Source organism: Helianthus annuus, chromosome 9 (assembly GCF_002127325.2).
Source record: "Helianthus annuus cultivar XRQ/B chromosome 9, HanXRQr2.0-SUNRISE, whole genome shotgun sequence".
NCBI lineage: Eukaryota > Viridiplantae > Streptophyta > Magnoliopsida > Asterales > Asteraceae > Helianthus > Helianthus annuus.
In genome coordinates this window covers 155,229,404-155,242,805 of record NC_035441.2, presented here as the reverse complement: position 1 = coordinate 155,242,805, position 13,402 = coordinate 155,229,404, and the positions used below count along the sequence as shown (strand labels likewise).

Sequence of the window (13,402 nt, the reverse complement as noted above, 5' to 3'; positions counted from 1 at the left end):
CCGTCACCTTCACCATTAACCACCCTCTACACCACTGCTCGGTAACCTTGCACCACAACAACTATCTCTGACTTGTTTGTGTGTGTTTGGTTTGGATTTTTTCCTTATTCACAAAATTACAATTGTGACATGAAAGAGAGAGAGAGAACACATGACTTTTGATGGAGAGAGAAGATCTGACATAATATGTCAGTTTGTTTAATTTACAAATATACCCCCCTATAATACACACATGTGTAATGATATGTCCATTTTTAATTGGTTAATATTGGTTCTTGCGGTTCTTACAACTGGATGTGGTTTTCATTTTAGCGGCCCCCTATATATATATATATATGTATGTATGTATGTATGTATGTATGTATGTATGTATGTATGTATGTATGTATGTATGTATGTATGTATGTATGTATGTATGTATGTATGTATGTATGTATGTATGTATGTATGTATGTATGTATGTATGTATGTATGTATGTATGTATGTATGTATGTATGTATGTATGTATGTATGTATGTATGTATGTATGTATGTATGTATGTATGTATGTATGTATGTATGTATGTATGTATGTATGTATGTATGTATGTATGTATGTATAGGAGTGTGTGAGGGAATGAGGGGCGTCGAGATCGGCTACCAGCGGCCGGTTATCACGGGCCTGGCCCGGCGCCGGAGCAAGGGGTGGGGAAGATGAGGCAACGACATGGGGACGGGCCGGGGGACGAGCCCCATTCCCTCCGGTCTTATAGGGATGTGAAATGGTTTAATAATGCCCCCACACCATCCTCCGTAGGCATTATAGGGGCATGAAGAGTGAGAAACATTTCTAGAATAATTCTCACTAAGAAGAAAAAACATGGAAATTAATGAATAAAATGTCATTAAGAGGCCTTAACCATTACATGGGGTATTATAATGTTGATGTGGCGAAAAAATGCCCTTAAGGGGCATTAACCATTACGGATGGTCTAATGTTTAATAAACTCCGAGGGGCAGTTTCTGCTACATCAACATCATAGCACCCCTTTAAAAAAAATTGTAATGTTTAACCCTCTTTCAATCATTAATTTTCGTTATGTTTTCTCTCTATTGGGTATTATACTAGAAATACCCCTCCTTCTTCATGCTCCTGTTAGGGGTGTGCACGGTTCGGTTCGGTTCGGTTTTTGGGTAAAATCAAAACCGAAACCGAAATGTCGGTTTTTGGGTTTTAAAAACCGTTCGGTTTCGGTTTTTTTCGGTTTCGGTTTTTCGGTTTTTACGTCGGTTCGGTTCGGTTTTTCGGTTATTTCGGTTTTTGGATCAAAATTATGTAAGATTCAAAAAATAAAAAGTATAATTTATATTATAACAATCTTTTTATATGTTTATATTTAAGTTACTATAGTTAACCTCTTTAGTTAACGTTGTTTACATACACCTAACCTTCTAATCTATTTTTATGTTTCTTCAAAGTTTTTATTATATTTAATTTTTATATTAAATTTTATTATATCTTATAGGTAATAATAAATCATTTCAGTTATAATGTTTTTATTATAAACATTTAACATTCAAGAATAAAATAAACATTTTCTACTAGCATTAGGTTAAACACTTAAACAATTTAAACTTAAACATAAAAATATATGGATTATAACTTATCGGTTCGGTTCGGTTTTTTTCAGTTATTGAAAAAGCTTATCCGAAAACCGAACCGAAATTTTCGGTTATTAAAAATCCGAAAACCGAACCGTCGGTTTTTGTTTCGGTTCGGTTTTTTCGGTTATTCGGTTACGGTTCGGTTATTTCGGTTTTCTTGCTCACCCCTAGCTCCTGTAATGCCCAGAAACGATGTTGAAAGTGTAATCAAACTCCTTCACGCCGCAATATTGCCCCATTACGCCTTGCCTTATTAAATCACAAACGCACACACCCATTAGATACACTCTTAAACTTACTCCTAAATATAAATATGTTTTTTCAGGTTGGTGAACAACTGATATTTAAAAAAATAAAAATACAAGTAAAATAATTTATACATAAAGGTGTGTATGATTGACTAATTAACCAACAACCACATAAACCGATTTTTCAATAATACGGTCATCAATCACCTCGGTATAATTAAATAATCCATGCCGAAATTGAATAGATGGGCCGATCATGCCAACAAATCATCAAACCGGGTCTGTGAGTAACGACTTTATAACCAACCGGCCCACAACCCTCTATTACTTGTTGGGCTTCCTCCATAGCTCCCAGCCACAAGTTCACGGGCTTGAACCTGGCCCGTGATAATCGAACAGCCCACCTAGCTATTCTTTCGTGTCTCTCAACTCTCTCCAACCCTTCACATGCTACTATGTTCAAGATTTCTTTCCCAACAACGTCCTCGAGCCTGACTCGATCTTCACCCGAGATCTCACCAATGTTGAAGATGGTATCAATTGAATCAAAGACCGCACTATAGTAATGTAATCCCTCAACAAAGCCGTCCACTAAGCTCGTTAAGTTGTGATCCGACTCTTGTTCAATTAACAGTACTAGTTTTGGTGACATCGAGCGTAACATACTTAAGAACTCTGATATCTTTTTATTTTCGTTTGTTGGATCTTTGTCCCCGTTGACCTTGAAATGCATGTCAACATGATCGTCATCCGCTAATAATACGTGAAGGTTTAGTATTGATACAAATGCCAACGCTTCACCGGGCCTTATGTCAAGCATGTCTTTTGTAAGGTCCATTAGTGTGACATTTAGAGGATTATATTGGAATATCATATCCAAGCTTTTAGCCTCTTTCATAAGTATGATGCCCAAATCATCTAGCAACTTCTTGTTAATACTAACACAAGTGATCTTGACCTCGGGCGGGCCCATTGGGCCATGACAAAGCTTAGTTAGAAGTTGGGCCCATAGTTGTGGATCACCAGAACCCATGTCAATGATGTGGATGACACGGTCCCAAGACATAGCTTTAGACAAGGTTTGGGTTAACACAACATAGGAACATGTCATGTAAGGAAATGATTTGGAAAACATAGAGTGAGCCTCACGAGCCCAACCTAGGTTCGGGCTAATGGGCTCTGAATGATTTAGGGCCTTATAAACCCCAGGCCAACGTCTAATTATCCTGTTTGCCAATGCAACGGCAAACCTAACAGCCAACCGCTGCATGGAGTCACCTGTGACAGACGCCAACTGTGATATGCGGCGGAGACATGTGTCCGCACGGTGGATATTGCCAGATGTTACATGATTGGCACAAGTTAGCAAGAGTTGGATGAGTTTGACACTTCGTTCTTCGGGCTTAAACGAGTGTGAAGGATTAGAGGATGGTATGGTTAAAGAAAGGGTCACATCTGGTTTCATTGATGGAAATGATGAACTCATTGGTTTCATTGATGGGAGGATGGTTCTCAGAAACCAAAGAGTAAAATTCAAGACTTAAAGTGAATGATTGGCATCTAGTTCTAGGATACATGTTACTTGTCTTAATCTTGATGGTGTATAAAACAAGACAGGTCAACTTTGTGGGTTATAATGAAAACTATAAACAAACACCAAGTGTTTGGGCGTGTATGTAGAGTTGGGCAAACGGGCCAAATTTACGACAAGTGCCAGGCAAAATGTGGAAGTGAGACAAGGGGAATGTGTGTTAAAGTTTGGCGTTTTTGTTTGGATTGATTCAAGTTTAGGTTGTTTAGCTAATAAAACTATGGGAAAGTTTGAAAGAATCATGCCATTTCGTAACCTTGGTCCTTACCTAAAATGTTAAATGAGTAATGCCAAATCAAGATTCTACCGAACATGTTGTCTAAGCAAAATAATGGAATTACATATTCAAAGGGTGGAACAAACAATAATTGTGGCCAGTCGGCCTATATATTATACAAATCTTGAAAACAATTGTATTTTTTTATGGAGTGTTATATCTATATGGTAATATTAGAACATTTAATCAAAATAACTATATTGTAATATTAGAACAGGGTTCGGTTCAACTAAGAACCACCACGAATTGTGAGAATCATGAGAACTCCTACTTCCCGCGCGAGTTAGACCACCATTTTTACACAAACGTAGATGAAAACTATTATAAACACATCCGTAAAAACAAAAAAACAAAAAAAATTTCGAGTCGGTAGTTACGCCCGGCGTAAATTTTGTTTACGCCTAATGTAAATTTTGTCACGGTGTTGATTTTTTTTACACTTGATATAAATTTTTGCATACGACATTTTTTTTTATTTTTTTGCTAGAACAAGTGGTTTTTTTAAGATTTTTGAGATAATTGTTTTTTTGGAAAAACCTTTTGGAAAGGCTAGTTCTCATGATTTTCACAACTCAAGGTGGTTCTCATTTTACCCTCTCTGTTAGAACATTTACCCAAAATAACTATGACTTGTGTGACTAAGAGAATGCATAAACATAAGGAGGCCAAACTACATTCAATTATATTATTTACATGTTTTACTTCCATTTTTCCAAGATTCATACTCAAAACATTGTTAAACAAAAATGAAATCTAAGTGTGAAATTGTGAAGATAGCATTGATCATCTTATAGACAAGTTTGCCTTTATTGAGTTTGCCATAAGGACTGTATTTCCATTTTCCATAAGCCTATCAAGTCTTCCCATTGTAACTTTACGTTTCAAGACTGATAGGGCAAAAAACACAAGTTGTTATGATGTAAAACGTGTAAATTTTACATGGTATCGGATTTCGAAAATTTATGGTAAAACCTTAGTGTTATTGTACACAGTGTGGCTCGAAACCATCCCCATATTGGTTATAAAAGATGTGCAAGTGTCCATTTTCCTGGGACACACCAAGTTATTATGACATGTAAAAGTGCAAAGTCCGTCGACTTCCCATAGTGTGAGAAAGCTATGGATCATCATAAACTTTATGCAACATTAGTGTTATACTACTGTTATTGTCTCTTAGTGGGAGGTCTGGAGTTAATCAAGGAGTAAATTAGGATTTATTTGGTGTAATTTAAAAATATGTAAGATTTGTCATTCAAAAAAAAAAAAAAAAAAAAAAATTAGTGTTATTGTACATAGTATGGCTTGAAATTTTTGCTGATGACTTGTGTTATGTACATGATTATATAAAACCTTTCTTTTATGATTCTTGCATCACTACAAAGCTAATTACTTTCACCAATGGATAATTTGTGGGTAAAGATGAGTGCCAATAGATCCGTTGATGACATTGTGTAAGAAATTACGGCGTGGGATATCTAATATCTAGACGATATTACTACTTAAGAATCACTCACGGGGGCATTTAGCGAAGAACTTTCTAACGAAGCGTGTTGCCATGACAGTTTCACCAACGGACTAGTGATAGAATACGCAATAAAATTGTTGACGCAATATTCAGTCAACATTCAATTTTATTTTATTTAAAAACAAAAAAAAATCATTTTCTGTAAATGTAAATATAAATAAAATGTACAAACGGGGTTCCAAACGGGGCTGAGGCGGTTCTTTATAGTGCGAACAGGCTCTTAAATGCGCACCACCGGGACGGGTCGTTGGCTATGCTTACCGTCGATTTCTCGAATGCCTTTAACCTTGTGGATAGAACTGCTCTTTTAAATGAGGTAAGGAAAATGTGTCCATCCATCTCTGCTTGGGTTGATTTTTTATACGGGCAACCAGCTAGGCTTTATGTGGGGAATGATTATATTTGGTCTTCCACGGGGGTTCAGCAAGGGGATCCTTTAGGGCCTCTTCTTTTTGCCCTTGTTTTACACCCTCTTGTTCTCCGAATCAGAGATCGTTGTAAGCTTCTTTTTCACGCCTGGTACCTGGATGACGGGACCATTATTGGAGATGCTACTCAGGTTGCCAAGGCTTTAGACATCATTAGAGTGGAGGGCCCCTCCTTGGGCCTCCTTCTCAACATTAAAAAAACTGCAGTTTTTTGGCCTGCATGCGATGGGGTGAAGATTCAGGAGGGTTTATTTCCGCGGGAGATTGGTAGGCCGGTGCATGGTGTGAAACTCTTGGGTGGTGCTGTCAGTAGAGATGGGCAGTTTATTAGTGGGTTGGCCCTCAAAAGAGCCAAATGTGCGGTTGAGCTGATGGGATGCCTCAAACGCCTTAAGGACCCTCAGAGCGAACTCCTTCTGCTTCGTTCGTGTATGGGGGTTGCTAAACTGTTGTTTGGGCTTAGAACGTGTCAGCCTTCTTATGTCGGGGAAGCCGTCTCTGTTTTTGACAAGGGGCTTCGGAATACGATCGAGGACATTGTTGTTTGTGGGGGTGCCTTTTTCGGGGACCTACAATGGAGGTTAGCTTCCCTCCCGACACGTTTTGGGGGGCTTGGGATTTGCTTAGCTGAGGATGCCTCTTCCTACGCTTTTGTGGCTTCAAGGGCCCAATCTTGGGTTCTTCAAGACCACATCCTTCGCGAATGTGGGGGAGAGCTGTTGGACTCTGATTACAAGGGTGCGTTGGACAATCTGCATAGTTCTCTTCCCGATCTTGATCTTGGCGGTTTCTACATTAAAGACACCGCCCCCATTAAAGCCTAGAAAATTCTGGCGAATGCCTTATATGGCGAAATCGTCAAAACAGTTGAAGAGAAGTTTGCCTTTTCCCCTCGCCAGCGAGCCGTGTTTGAGTGCTTGCGAGCCCCCCATGCTCAGGATTTCCTGTCTGTTGTTCCCATCGAAGGTTTAGGGCAATGTATGTCGGCTGTGGAATACCGGGCTATCCTCAAGTACCGTTTAATGATACCCCTTTTCCCGGATGATGACCCGTGTCCTGTATGTCGGAAGTGTTGCTTGGATTCTTTTGGGGAGCATGCAGTACATTGCAAAGAATTACCGGGCTTTAAGTATCGACATGATTTAGTTCGAGATGTGCTGTATGATGTCCTTAAGTGAGTAGGGATCTCGGCAAAAACGGAAGCTCCGGTGAACTTCTTGACTGATCCATTAGAAGGGAGATCTACGCTACGGCCCGTTGACATTCTTGTTTTTGGATGGGAAGGAGGGAAACACGCGTGTGTCGATTTGACAGGTGTGTCCCCCCTCGTTGGGCTAAGGGACCACGGGTTTGTGGCGGGACAGGCGATAACCAAGGCAGAGACGGGCAAAGTAGCTAAACACGAAAAAGCTTGCATCGAGAATCAGCACGTGTTCGTCCCTTTCGCTTTCGATACATTTGGCGCTCTCGCCCCTGACGCGGTGCGGTTCCTAAAGCGGGTTCAACAGGTGGTAAGCAGTAACACTGCACATGTTAAGGGGCAGAATTTTGTGTTTAGCAGGGTAGGGTTTGCTATTCAGAAAGGGGTAGCGGCGCAGCTTGTTGCTCGTCTACCTACCATTAGTTTGTAATCGTATTGGATATTCATAAGAGTACAAAACAAACACCGCCATTCTAGTCAAATCAAATGTACAAACAATAAAAAAAAATATACCGTAAACCAAAAATAGTGGGAGCGCGTCTGTAATAAGCATCATCTCGGGGAAATCATTGATATCCACGATGGAGGGTATGTCATGATAATGTTGAAGTCAAGAATGACGTCAAAGTCCCCACCATCCCTATGGTTTGTCTTTCTTGAGGTGTAAGTGAATGCATCCTTTACAATGCCATTTACCCAACATGTCATGACGCCGTTCCATGTTGCGTAGACTTTGTCCTCTATGTTGATATAAAACTAAATACGCATGTATTCACTTATAGTTAGTGTTAATGATAAAAAACCAAATACGCATATACATTAATAAGCGTTGAATATGTATTTACACGAAAGCGCTCAAACATCATTTGTTTTTATTGTCGTAAGGACACAACAATCCAATAACACCAGGGACCATTGAAGCAAGACTTCATTGTGGTTACTACGTGACAGCAACTTATATTGTCCATAAATCTTAAGAAATCTTATGCTTGAATTAGTGACGGAAATACCCATCATAAATAGGCTCTTATCAACAAATGACCGAAAAACATGTGATTGAATCTCATATGGAATCTATCCCCAAATAGGGACATATTACTGACAGATGGCTTGTCGACAAAGAGTTCCCACAATGGATGATGTTTCGGGGATTTACCCAGGTTGCTTATCCCTTGGTAATTTTTTTTGATAATTAGCAATGGATTATCGATGGTTGTTTTAATTTTCCTTTTTCTATATTTTTTTGATAATATACACCGTTAACCATTATTTTTTTTTTTTGCTAAGTTGGTTTTTATATGATAACATGTGTTCGTTAATTATAAAAAATGAATATGCAATTGTTTATAAGTTTATTCTATGGACATTTCGATATAAACATTGTTGAAAACGAAGTTGTTATTAAAATAAAGTATCTTTTTAGTATCATACGCTACATAAATGTCGGCACCGTACCGGTATCGTGACGAACAACCAACTTTGACCGAACAAGATTGGTAACGGTTTTTGTATTGTCAAAACCGGGATTCATATCCGTTTATCAATGTAAAACACGTAGTGTTGATATCCTTTTAGGCATTTCACAACAAAAAAGTTTTCTTTTTCATGCTATAGCGAGTGTCGGGATTGTAGCAAATCGAATCAATGCCGACCGAATTACCACCACGTAGCGCAAGGGAATCCCGCTAGTATGTAATATATACCAACCGGTGAACAATAGATTTATTATTTTTTTTAAGTTTTATTTTTACCTCCTTGTACTATATACGTCTTTAACCCATTTAATTTTTTTTTACTAATTTAACTTTTTAACTTCTACAATAACTTGCGTTCGTTAGTTGTTAAAAAAAAACCGAGCAGGTAGATGCGTTTAATTATTTTTCTCGATGTTTCACTGTTGAAAAACGGAGTTGCATTCGAAATAGAGTACTTTTAGGTATCGTGGGCTATTTCGAGTGCCGGTATCGTGAAAAACGAGACTGATACCGATCGAATAAAATCGTGACGGCTATCGATATTTGTTTTTATGTTTTCGATCGATATAACGCGTGCGTTGAGATAGGTTTTAACATATCACAATTTTACTTTTTGGCTTACATGAAACGACTTTTGTGTACCTAAATTATTGTATATAAACTTTTTATTTTGTTATTAATGAATCAAACTGAACCAATACAACTTAACAACATCAATATCGGTATTCATTTCAATGTATTTTGCCGTTGCGCTTCGGTTTCGACATTTTTTCACAACCCGTATTGAAATTGTACCGTACCACAACGTAACTTTATATTTACAACTTTTATTTGATTATGTCGATACCATTTTAAATAGTATTTTATGTTTTGCGTATATACAGAATTCTCTCTGCTGAGAGAATCCCAGTTTATAATAATAACAAGCAGACTATATTATTTATCATTGCCTCAAAACTCAAAAGAAATGTCATGAAGAAAACTGTTAACCTTTATGTTTGTATTGTAGACCTGTAATTATCAAATGGCATGGACCACTAGCTTTCCAACTCAAAAAAAAAATATGAGTCCACTTATACACACTTCTACCCAAAATGTGTAGCTTTAGTTCGCTGGTCCATGTTGATTTGATTTTAAACTCTTCTTATCGTGACACTTAAAATAACTTAAAAGTGACATTTTTGTTCTTATTTCTGAATTTTAAAGAGTGAAAATCTTTTTAGATAGAATTTATTGTAGTTATCTATATAGTAAGCAGGAGCGCTTATTTAATAAGTTTAATTTGTAATTACACTCATTGTATTTTGATTAGTTTTCCTTATAATTATGCTCATTGTATCCTGCATATAATTAGTTATATATACAAAATATCTTGGATGATTTTTATTATTCTATATGGTATTAGAGTCTTAGGACTCTTGCTTTCTTCTTTTCACACCTTTCTCTGCGGCTTTTGCTGTCAGATGTTGGTTGGTCTTCGTCACTCTTCTCCCCTCGTCCCCCTTGTGTAATGACCTCCTCACTTGTCTTTTTCATCTCGCCTCGTTCTAGGAACAAGTTGTACACATCTATTGATTAGGTTTTGTTTTCCCTTGCCGTTGTTATGCTGCCACACTCGTAGCTTCTATCACCATAGTTCTACCATCGTGTCACTTGTCGCTGCCGATATAGCCATTTGTCGCTACGAAACAAATTACAAATCTGACACTGACCTTGAGTTAAGATTGAACAAATTCAACCAGATACACACCCTAAGTTTTAGAAAACCAAAACAAATTCAAACTAGGCGCCATCCTTGAATTTTATAAATCATTGTTTTTTTTTTATTTTTTCAAATTACATGTTCTTTTTATTATTTTTTGTTCCAGGCTGAGAGTCTGATTTCCTTTTGTTCTGACTGCGAGGGAGTATTAAAATAAAATAAAATATTATTAACTATGAATTTTTATAATCATCTATATCATAAATAGGAGTGATGATTTGATTAGTATATGGTAATTATTTTTAATGCTTTTTTAAACGTTGAATTTTTTGCTCTTTGTGAGACTTGAACCCAAAACCTCACACTTAAGTGTTTTAAAATGTTTTGCCTTGTCGTTGGACTACCAATCCGGTTATTTTTTTATTAGGTTTTGTTTGTAATTATCTATAGATATCCTTATATATTTAGGAGGTTTTTCATTGCTTAATAAAGAGGTTACATGTAATTAATAATACATATTTTGTAAGGGTACCGACTGATATAACATTTTTTCTTAACCAACGAACGTCCTGTTTTATGCAACATACAAAAATAACATGCGTTCTACATTAAATCCAAAGCTATTAAGTGTTAACTTGTATAAATTGTGTACACGTATTAGGTGAATTTATAAATACATTGCATAGATCAATGCATTTGTTAAAAATTAAAATATGTTATACTTACCTAGATACCTTTCATTATTTATAAAATAATAATATCTTAGCAACAAAAAAGAGTCACTTTCTACTTCAGTTATTATTACCATTTTAATAAAACCTTCAACAACAACAACAACATCTGCATACCATAAAGAAGATTTGAGTCATATGCATACACCTTTTTACCTTCAATTCAAACACAAAGAAAGAACTAATTCTAGAAGCTGGCCATTTCATAACAAAATATCTTAATTAAGACTGTTTTCATTACTGTAATATACCTAAAACACCAGGAGAAAGTTTCAAGGGTTTTCGACCGTTGATTTAATCATCTTTAACCATCATCGTCATCTTGCGAATCCACGTAGACACCTTTCGAGCCGTTTAAGTTTGAAGGGGAACTGCTAATTAAGTTCTTTAAAAAAAACAGACCAAATTCAATTCATTCCACCTTTGACGTACATAGCATCAAATAAAGAATTATGAATATGATCATATAATAATACTAACACCCATTCTACATCGGGAAAGCTTTTGATTAATATATAGTTTAGGTGTAACACATCACTCTCCAAATTGGCACATAATCACTTAAACTAATGAGCTACACCATTAAACAATGCCTTAACAGTGCTTAATTAACCGAGGACCACGACACGTGTCGCCGAGCTGACTCGTCACCTTTTAATTATTCTAACATTCCACCACCCGAAATAGTAACCAGAAGCTTCTTCTAAGCTAAGATCAATAGCAACAAAAAAGGCATGTTACGTGTATCAACATATGTTACAAAGGGATTGGGCATGGGCTGTTTTCAAGGAGACACCAACAACCACTATGTTAGTTTTTCAAGTTTTAATATTAAAACAGTGCTCTCTTTTAGATTCTGTGTTATCATTGTAAGTATGACTTAAGCTTTGTTAAGTAGTCATCATATCAGGAATGTTTTCTTTGATGTATAAGTAGTAAGGACACTTGCTCGATTCTGACTGGGTCGACGTATAAACTATACTATCCGGCCCGCATAAGATTTGCAAATAAAAAAGTTAGTGTCATCAAGATTGTGAGATCAGCATATTTTTAAAAGGGGCACTAAATTTGCTGATGCTAGAGGATATATAAAGGAGGTGTTCCAAGTTAAAGAGCAATTTGTGTTGCATGAATTGGAGACAAGAGAATATATAAGTGGAAAATTAAGAGAGAATATAGTAGTGAAAATTAGAAGCAGAAATGGACGGTATGATGGGGTGGAGAGTGGCGGAGGAAGGGTGGAGGAAGGGACCTTGGACACCCGCGGAAGATAAGTTGCTTATGGATTATGTTGCATTGCATGGGGAGGGAAGATGGAGCTCGGTAGCCGGTTGCTCAGGTATGATCTAGAGATCAAGTTTTGTAATTTTTAAGTTAAAAAAAATCAACATCAAAGAAAACATGCATACTTTGTTACATACACATGATTTGTGAGATATGCACAAGCATATGACACTGCCTTAATGCTTATACACCAACAAGGCATTCACAGATATGCACGCATGGGTACCTGTCACTTCCTTGATGCTTTTAGATCAACAAGGCAGTGACAGTTACTTGTTCTCGGATTTTAATCTTGATTTTATCATCCGTGTTTAGGATTGAGGAGGAATGGGAAGAGTTGTAGGTTAAGGTGGGTGAATTACTTGCGACCGGGCCTCAAGAAAGGCCAATTGTCACCTCAAGAGGAAGGCATCATTATAGAACTTCATGCTTTATGGGGAAACAAGTAATCCATCTTGATCTCTATCCACTATATTTCTTTCAATTTTGTTAACTTATTACATGATCTTTAAAAACCAAATTAATATATATCTTGTTACACGTAGATGGTCTACGATAGCAAGATACTTACCAGGAAGAACAGATAATGAAATAAAGAACTACTGGAGAACTCATTTCAAGAAGAAAGGAAAACCATTGCAAAACGCAGACAACAAAAAATATGAAGCTCAATTTAGCTACCATCAAGACCGAAACATTCAAGAAACAATGAATACTACCACATCATCTGAATCAGAAGTGCACGATGTAGGAATGATCATCGAACCACCCCAAGCTGGACCACATGAAACCACCGCGCTCACGGGCCAGGTGGCCACATGCGGGCAGCAACAACAAAACTCATGTGTGATGGCCCAAGATGTTGCCAAATGGTGGGACAACGTATCCGAAGATAGCTTATGGAGTGGCTTTGGGTGGAATCTGGACCATGATCATCCAAACCAAGCTGTGATGGAACAATCATTTGGTCCATGTTTTTGACTCATAGTATATAGAAATTTCAAAAGTTGAAGATTCTATATGCATGATTCAGATAATAATAGATATCATTTTTTGGCTTGTTTGTTGTATAAAAGACATTAGTGAAATAATATGTGTAGCACGCTTTGATCCCAATTCATGATTGAAATAGAGTGACTGTTAACTCTTGAGCTTTAGCATGCTCTTTGTACCTAAGAGCATCACCAATGGAAAGCTTCATAAAAGCTGTCATGTTACATGTGCCCGGATTTCTTTTAAAAACGCAAAGTCCGGAGGGTATGGGAGGGCGTCACCCCGCCACCTCACCACCGATA

At 37.2% G+C, this 13,402-nt stretch overlaps 3 protein-coding genes across 3 annotated transcripts; 2 read left to right on the top strand and 1 right to left on the bottom strand.

Moving 5' to 3' along the window:
- Positions 1–2,110: 2,110 nt before the first annotated feature.
- LOC110876580 (scarecrow-like protein 3) lies at positions 2,111–3,379 on the bottom strand. Its single transcript, XM_022124746.1, has one exon. It carries the CDS (start codon positions 3,377–3,379, stop codon positions 2,111–2,113), a length of 1,269 nt encoding a protein of 422 aa, XP_021980438.1.
- Positions 3,380–5,611: 2,232 nt separating this feature from the next.
- LOC110876579 lies at positions 5,612–6,538 on the top strand. Its single transcript, XM_022124745.2, has one exon. It carries the CDS (start codon positions 5,612–5,614, stop codon positions 6,536–6,538), a length of 927 nt encoding a protein of 308 aa, XP_021980437.2.
- A 5,497-nt stretch (positions 6,539–12,035) lies between these two features.
- On the top strand, positions 12,036–13,202 carry LOC110874827 (transcription factor MYB59). Its single transcript, XM_022123230.2, has 3 exons — positions 12,036–12,162; positions 12,423–12,552; positions 12,653–13,202. The coding sequence occupies exons 1-3, from the start codon at positions 12,036–12,038 to the stop codon at positions 13,086–13,088; spliced, it is 693 nt and encodes a 230-aa protein (XP_021978922.2). The 3' UTR covers positions 13,089–13,202.
- Positions 13,203–13,402: the final 200 nt, after the last annotated feature.

Bases quoted from the DNA above. Each gene is read 5' to 3' on its own strand.
- LOC110874827 (XM_022123230.2), top strand. From the start codon at position 12,036: ATGGGGTGGAGAGTGGCGGAGGAAGGGTGGAGGAAGGGACCTTGGACA. The intron at 12,163-12,422 runs GTATGATCTAGA...ATCCGTGTTTAG, and splicing joins CTCGGTAGCCGGTTGCTCAG to GATTGAGGAGGAATGGGAAG. The intron at 12,553-12,652 runs GTAATCCATCTT...TGTTACACGTAG, and splicing joins CATGCTTTATGGGGAAACAA to ATGGTCTACGATAGCAAGAT.
- LOC110876579 (XM_022124745.2), top strand. From the start codon at position 5,612: ATGTGTCCATCCATCTCTGCTTGGGTTGATTTTTTATACGGGCAACCA.
- LOC110876580 (XM_022124746.1), bottom strand. From the start codon at position 3,379: ATGAGTTCATCATTTCCATCAATGAAACCAGATGTGACCCTTTCTTTA.